Source organism: Wasmannia auropunctata, unplaced genomic scaffold (genome assembly GCF_000956235.1).
Source record: "Wasmannia auropunctata unplaced genomic scaffold, wasmannia.A_1.0 LD336095.1, whole genome shotgun sequence".
NCBI lineage: Eukaryota > Metazoa > Arthropoda > Insecta > Hymenoptera > Formicidae > Wasmannia > Wasmannia auropunctata.
The window spans coordinates 1,709,523-1,718,000 of record NW_012026795.1 but is presented as its reverse complement, the minus strand read 5'-3'; the positions used below and the strand labels follow the sequence as shown (position 1 = coordinate 1,718,000).

General features: G+C 43.3%; 1 protein-coding gene across 4 annotated transcripts in view; it reads left to right on the top strand.

Annotated features, from left to right (window-relative positions):
- LOC105462690 (neuronal acetylcholine receptor subunit alpha-7) overlaps positions 1–5,007 on the top strand; it is a 213,285-nt gene extending 208,278 nt beyond the window's left edge. For all 4 annotated transcript variants that reach the window (XM_011709490.1, XM_011709489.1, XM_011709488.1 and 1 more), the window contains 3 exons: positions 1,397–1,597; positions 2,776–2,928; positions 4,086–5,007. In XM_011709490.1, the coding sequence (XP_011707792.1) occupies positions 1,397–1,597; positions 2,776–2,860 (286 nt within the window). In that variant the 3' untranslated portion in view covers positions 2,861–2,928; positions 4,086–5,007. The remainder of the gene's footprint in view (positions 1–1,396; positions 1,598–2,775; positions 2,929–4,085) is intronic.
- Positions 5,008–8,478: the final 3,471 nt, after the last annotated feature.

Below are 8,478 nucleotides of genomic sequence, written 5' to 3'. Positions count from 1 at the left end.
GCGGAGAGAATTGAAGACACACGAGCCGCGCACGCGAAATGATTGCAGGACGGGGGTAACACGTCACGTTTGCTCGGGGATAACTGCACGAGCGCGGGCAAGAGATCCGTCCACCCGAAATTCGTCGACCGTCGCTTAAACGTCCGTGACGGTTGTGCCGCCGGAATCGAATATCGAGATTTTCGCGAATCTCGATAAACGTCGAGTCAATCTACCGAAACCCGGATTTCCGTGTTTTCCCACGTGAGATCCTTGCGGCCCTTTTTTTTCTTCCCCTCCGACCGATTTTCGCGAACCGTTAACAAAATATTCCATTCTGACATTTTTTTCGCTCGACCCTTCAATAATCGCTTCTGGCTCAACGAACGGCCGAGTTTCACCGGGCAATCCGTTTCTCTCCTCCATCTCTTCTTCTCGTACCCCTCTGTCACATTGGTACGAGAACCCGATAATCAAGTTCCGTGACATAGTGGTCCAATTCAAATGCACAGCGTGATTATTTGAATATTTTCAAATTCCTTATCCATATCGTTAAGAAAATATTGAAATGTTCATGTTGGATTTTCAATTGTAAAATAATATCTTGCAACCGTATTCTTTCACGCAAGCAAGAAAATCAATTTATTCTCGATTCCTTCACAAGCAATCAATTAACTATATAAAATGGTACAATGCGAAAATAAAAATCTGAGAGAAATATGTATAAATGCATATAATTCATAATATCTCAGCTGTGTGAAATTGACCACTTCACCCCCCCCCCCATTACTGAAAATTCAAAAATGACCATTATTACTCGATTGGTGGTCGTTTGGTAGTATTTAGTAGTCCATTCTCGCTGCAGATTAGTAGTCAAAATTGTAAATAATAATATATAAAAAGACATACGTGCGTTACCCTTCCTTTCGCAAAATATAACTTTTTAAACTGTGTAGGCAATTATAACTGTAAGCATTCGACTATCAATCATCGAGAATGGACTACCAAATATTGCCAAACGACTACTAATCGAGTGGTAATGGTCGTTTTTGAATTTTCAGTAGTGTCATCTTCACACAGCTCAATATCTCGTTAAAGAAAAAGATTCTTATGTGTATGTATAAATAATGCGAATCTCAACTGTAAATTATCGTAACCATTTACGGTCATCTTCGAACTTCAGCGTTTATCGTATTTGACTTTGCGCGAACTTCGCAATTTTATCTTATGTATTGAAGATGAATTATTCCAATAATTACAACAGCCTTTATATGACGTTTATATGACGCTTTGAAGAGCCAGAATTTCACCGAGCTCTCCGACGATCCATGCGAAATGTATGTCGACGCCTCGCTGGATCTTGAGAGAGAACGCGTGACATCTCTCCAAGGGTAATAATTTACATGGTCTTTTACAGCAGGTCGGCGTACGGCACACCGCTGACGAGCAGGCCGGCGACGGTCGAGGAGACTTCGGCATCGTTGCCTCTCAGCGGCATGCAGAGGGAACTCCATACGATTCTCAAGGAATTGCAGTTCATCACAAGCCGCATGAAAAAGGCAGACGAGGACGACGAGGTTATTAGCGACTGGAAGTTCGCCGCCATGGTGGTCGACAGGTTGGATGTTTTAAATCTTTCATGTGGTTTCGGTCGTGCACGCGCGCGGCACACGGCGCCTCTCTCGCGGAAAAATCATGGACAAAGAGATAGCTTTTACATAGCGGTAAACTCGAGGTACAGATCCTCTCGTTCCTCGCACGAGAAAAACTCGTCCGTCATTTATGCGCCGGCCCGCCGATTCGCCGGGCGAATCCATTACGTGATTGTTTCGAACTTGCTCGTTTCAGCTATTCAAAAAATTCCTCTGCTCAATAATTTCATATTTGCTTGAACCTCACATGAATTCAATTTGCGGAAACTGGTTTGCTCAGTCATCTCAATTATAGAAAATTTATAATTATATGTAATTACAAATCTACAGAATTAGGAATATTAGGTACCTTAAAAAAGCAATTCGTTATTATTACCGTTACTGATTTTAAAAAGTAACGCGTTACCGTTACCGTTATCATTACTTGAAAAGTAATGATTTGTTAATTCTTTATAATACTAAAATAAGTTTAATATATTTTAAATTTATATTATTTGATAATGATTACTAAATGTAATAATAAATATTAGAACTTGAAACTTTCTAGACTAATCTATATAGTATAAAGCAAGTTTTTCTTTATATTAGTCATTTTTATAGAAAGTTAAATTAAATTCATTGTTTTTAAACTTAATATCATTATTAAGAGTGTATTCCAATAATCATTGTTAGTACTGAAAATCTATAATAAATCTATAATATATTATAGATTTTCAATACTGATAGTGACTATGGGAATGTAGCCAAACAGTACAAACTATTTTTCGAAAAATAAATTAAAAACATATTATAGAAAGTAAAAGTCTAATAAAGTAGCGATAAAAATAACGGCAAATTCGTCATCATTACTGTAAAAATGTAACAAGGTTACCGTTACCGTTACAGATAGAAAAAAATAACAATAGTTACTGAAAAAATGTAAATGGTAACGGCGTTACAAATAACGGTAATACGTTACATCCCAACCCTACAAATACACACACACACACACACATGTATATGTTTTATATCTTTTATTTCCAATATTGAATTTTCTTACACAGAATTGATTTTACTATTCCATCTCTTTACTATTTATCTAATCTATTGTTTAAGCAATCAACTTGTGAAACTAACATTCAAATTTTTTTCCTGTGAAATCAAGGCTTTGCCTGTTCATCTTCACGTTATTCACGGTTTTGGCTACGGTGGTGATACTGTGTCGTGCGCCACACATAATCGTCCAGTAATAGACTGCCCCGGTCGAACCGAAAAAATACATAAAACATGCCAGGGATAGCGCCTCCTGGAATATCCGGTAAGAATATAAATCATATACTTTATCATATATAATTGCCCTTGTAATTGCACGTTTTATATACTGCAGCTTCTTCCTGTCCCGAAATTACCGTCGATATAGCTTATTCATCGGAAATCGCGCGAGATTTCGCTTAATATCGTGCGTGCCGCTAGTTATTCGCCCGACAGACCAAAATCGTCATGTAAATTTCGCACCGCACGGACCAGATAGGCCGCGATCATTACGTGCGAATGACGCCGGCCAGATGACCATAACGCAGTTAATACTGCGTGGAAATGTTAACAAGCGCCGGTGTAACAAGCTTGGCTCATTGGCCGTCGTGCGCGCTGAAAATATCCAATCGGGCTAACGCGAATGTCTCTATCTCGCAATTTCGTCGCGCTAATTGCGAGAGTCGGTGCCTCCGGAGCGCACTCCGGAGCGCAATTATTTATGCATTAACCCGGATACACAACCATTCGATTACATGATTTCAAGTACTCGGACACTCGTTGCTTGATTATCGAAAATTGGCTTTGAATAGTGCGATAGTTTCGTGCCAAATGTGATTAGTGTATAAAGAATATTTATTACTCGCTTATATAACTATCTATTAAATTACGAGAGAGACAGAGAGAGAGAGAGAGAGAGAGAGAGAATTTTAATATTCATGAAATAACAACCGACATAAAGAAATTCATTTAATTATATAATTACAACTTTAGAAAAAGCTAAAATGTTAATGAGTTCTTGCTCATTGGCGGCTCCCATTCGCATTTTTTATATACATTCTCCGGAAAAAATTACGTATAAGTTAAATTAATTTCTGTACTTTCTTTTTTTTTTATTTTACTCTTTTTATTGATCCAGAAAATTTCCGGTCCCTGATTACTCTTCGATATTTCTCTTAATCTTCTCAAGCTTAACTGCACAGCGCGTACGCCAGTTGAAGGTTTTAAAGTTATCGGAATATATTAGAGAGATCCCAATGAAAGTTCATACCTCGAGCTTTAGAATTGCTGGAAACTAAAAGCCCGGCGAAGCTTAATGGCAAAGTAAGCCCTCGCAAAAATCGATTAGTCGGCACATCTCAGAATCCCTCTCGCCCCAATGTCAATCCCTCAATAGTCAGACATGTCGCGTTATACTCGTGCCTTCTTCTCTCTCCTTCGCAGGAACGACGTCCGGCACGATTCGAGGAGGCGGCTACGGAGCACGTCGAAGTGAAAGCGGAGAAAGCGCGGGAAAATAAAAATAGACGGACTCGTTAGCCCCTGTCGCGCCCTTCTGCGCAACTCACCCCTCATCCGGGAGGGGGGAGGAGGAGGGAGAGGGGAAGAGGGAACAAGGGAACGTGTTCTCGCGTTCTCGGATTCCTCACAGCTGGGAATTACCGCCGGTTTGTGCGCGACGGTTCCTTCTCGCGACGTGCTTTCGCTCAAACGCGAAGGAAGCAAGAGTGAGACCACCGACGACGTTCAACGGGAAAAGCCACGGGGAGGATCGACTTCCGGCAGCGACGGCGACGGCGGACGCCATCGTAGTCTTTTAGCGGACGGGGCACGCGCCTGGGAAAATGTTTCCGGATTCAAGAGGAGGGAACACGAAGGGAATGGGAACAAGGATCCGATCGCCGACGTCACGCTCCGTTACGGCTGCGTTATTTCGTTTAAGTGACTTAATTAACGTTTCTAGTGTGCGGAACCGGTAGGTAAACGACGCGCGACGCGAGCTGGACGGAGATTTAGAGGAGGGTGCCTCTAAATCGTAGGACGAAGGTAGGTGCAGGCGAAAGGGAAAGAGAGATAAGCACGCGCTGTCGAGTGTATCTAATTGCGTTTCGCGAGCTCCTATCGATCGCGATATCGACCGGCGATCGCCCGCGGCTGTCGCCGGTGTACGGCGATCGCCGGTCGTTCTCATTTCGACGACCGATGCGATTTCGCGAGGTAAGGGACGCGCGACAAGTCGACGGCGGCGTCACGAGACAGAAGGAGATCGCGCAGTCCTCGGAAAGAGCGTTGTTGCGGCCTTTCGATAATAGTAACAATAACGATAATATTTCTTATAATAATGAGAATAATAATTAACGATAATTAACTGTTAGTCGCTTTGCGCGCGCGCGCATGCACGCACGCACGCACGCACGCGCGTTACGACCGAGTCGTAATTAATTAACGCTGCGATCTGTTGAGGGTCTCTCGTAGGGAGCCGAGACGGACTTTAAAATAAACTGCCAAATAGAAAAACTCGAGTCAGGGGTGTTCAACCTTTTCAAACGGTAGGAAAGTAAAGTGCGGCCTGGACGATCGACAGGGTGAACGCGCGCGCGGTACCGCGACCAATAGCGAGAGCCCGTTACAAGGGGAGGGGTGGAGTGGGGGTGATCCGTCGTCACCCCCGTCTGTTTCGTTCGACGAATATTTTCCTTTTTTCCTCGTGCACGATCCGCGGGTAACGAACGCGATTTAGCGGCGTCCTCTCTCTTTAGAGGCGAGTCCGATAAGGCGCGTACGAAACTTGCGGCTATCAACGATCGCGCGATCGACCCTTCACACGCTCGATATATTTTTCCACGTTCCTCCCCGTTGTAAAACCTCTCCTATCCTATTATCCACGTGCTCGAAAGCTGACGTACGGCGAAACCACAAGCGCGGTCCCCTCCCTCCTCCGCACTTCCGCACTAACCCACCTGATATTTTCACACCGCGTATTGCCACGTTGTGCACGTGTGTTTCTGTTTGTGCGCGCGCGTGTCTATGTATGTATGTTTGCATGCGTGCGTATGTGCGTGCGCGAGCGTGTGTGTGTGTGTGTGTGTGTGCGTGCGTGCGTGCGTGTGTGGTGTGTGTGTGTGCGCGCGCGCGCGCGCGTGTGTGTGTCTGTGTGTGTGTGTGGGTATGTATGTGTATGTACATGCGAGAGATATACAAACGCACAAGAGAGCGACCGACGCGTCGCTTATTCAGCCAAATCGGCGGAAGAGGGTCGATCGATCGATCGGCCGCTCATTTCGTCCGGATCGTACGAGCCGCACGAGCACGCAGCGTAAACCGGCGAGCGAACACGTACACACAGACACACGCACACACACACAGAGGACAGAGGCGAACGCGACGAGGGCGAGCAAACCGCGGAGAAGAAATAAAATTATAAAAAAAAAAAAGAAAAACTGCCAAGTTGGACCACCCCTGCTTTCCGTACAGAGTCACGCGTACTCGAGTCCTCGAGGACCTCGGTGAATCCGTCGTGGATCGTGATCGAGCGCTGCGAGAGCGATCGACGTACATATTAATTATGGGGGCCATGCCTACCGCGACGACGATTTGTATCTCGGTGGATCGCAATAAGTCTCGTTGCTCGACTTCGCGCTTGTCAAGCCTTTCGACGACTGTGACTTAACGTGGCCGAGCTTCCCAAATCGTGTTTAACGCTTTCTAACAGTCCTACTTCCATTCCGTTCTCTTTGCCAATACGTATCTCATAACGGCTCATCGGTAAAGGGATAAAGTCAAAGGTCTGTCTGAATCTAACACTTCGATGGCTTAAAAAGAGATCCAGATGCAGTCATATAACTTTCGAACAAAAATTTTCGCTAATTGCATTTCAAGTATAAAATAAATTTTATATTTACTATTTGTTTTTATCATGAAGATATTTTATTTAAGAAGAAAGATAAACGGAAGAAGAAATAATAAATTTCAATTCGTTATTAGTCAGAGCGTGATATTTATAAAAGTCGATAATCCACGATCGTTTCTATCGCTGACGGTATAAAAGGAAACTCGTGACCTCGAGCGAGCTAATCAAACAATTAATCCTTGAGGCGGGTTCCGGGAATCCTCCGAAGGCCTCATTAACGTAAACCCGTCGTCGGGCGAGTCGGTACTTTTTCAATCGCGCGCGACTGATTATCCGAACCGATTCGCGGATCCGCTCGTTATTGAGTATCACACGTGGGTTGTACGGATCGGTGTTTCATTTATGCAAACTAGTTTTCCTGGTTTATTGCTGTTGATTTTCTACGTTGTTTACTCCGTCGGCATTACGCACGAGCACTTTTCATGATCTCGTATTTATTTAGAGAATACTTCATTAGTACTTTATCATTACAATAATTTGTCATTATAATATTTATCATTATATATATACATATAGTACTATTATTATATAGTATTATCATTATATAGTACTGTCTGCAGAAGGCTTACGTCCTACCACACTTGTATTGCACACATCAAAATTAATGGCACTAATCTCAGAAGAAAATCAGTTTCATGATACATAAACATAAAATAAATATTATAAGACTCTAACTGCCGTTACGAAACGGGCAAGCGAATGGTTAATGTTAATTCAAGAAAGTCTTGTAATATTTAAACGAATATCTAATTTTTTTATTTTTCCTAAAGAATATCATTTTCTTCTTTAACATTACGCAGTTACAATTGCTAATGTCATAGAGTTAACTGTACACCATATCTCATAAAAATTCGCGTATTTAGCAAGATAAATTTAGCAACGCGTAACGTTAAATTACACAGTCGTCGAAGGGCGTGACAAACATCCCCCGTTCCCAGCCCGCTCTCCCTGCCTCATTTAACGAAACTGTGCGGAATGACAGAGTGATATGTATAATCGTTCAAACGACGCAAAAGATGATATACAAGAAGTGTGATAAATAACGTATCGAAGTGTTCCGATTAAATGCACGGATTAAAAAAATACTTCGGATTAAATAAATATGTAAACATAAACGAGTTTGCGTGGCGTGAAACTTAAGTACATCTTACAGCGATCTGTTTGGTACACGAGTGAACAGTGTCATCGGCTGAATAGTGTCATAGCACGCATCCACGCATACATAGACACGCATGCACACACAGATACACACACACACACACACACACACACACACACACACACGAATACACATTCACTGATGAACTACTTACAATGTTGAGGCAGCGACGGTGTATTCATCAAGCAGATACGCAAAGATTGGATCGTCGACGATAGTCGATCGCTCCGGAATCTCACGGATTGACCGTAAATCGCGCACCGACCATCGGCGATCCATCGGCGCGGGAAGAGAGTCCACCGAGCAAATCAAATCAAACCATGAAAATCATTGCGAATTCGTTTTCCCGAGGACGGTTTCAGGTGATTATCGATCATTGCCGACAATCATTTTCGCGGGAACGTACGTAGGTCTGCGGCGCCCAGCGGAAGCACGAAAAACGCACACAGACGGGAAGGAATTGTGATACATAATTGTGTGTGATCCTCGGGACGCACGCGACGCGGGGAAACTGCAGGAACGATCGAGGAACAATCGCGCGACGCGAGGAACAATTTCGAGCACAACGAATCGCGAGTAGTATTTCGTGAGCACGTGAGCAGGGAGGAGAGACTGAAGGGCCGTTTACACCACGCGATTTCTCGACACAATGCTGCTGGGAACGTTGTTAGGTTAATCGTTACGAACGTTATTCTAAAATCATAACTGCTTGCTATAGTAATACATAAGCGTCAGCTAGAATATACATATATCAGAGATATTGCGAT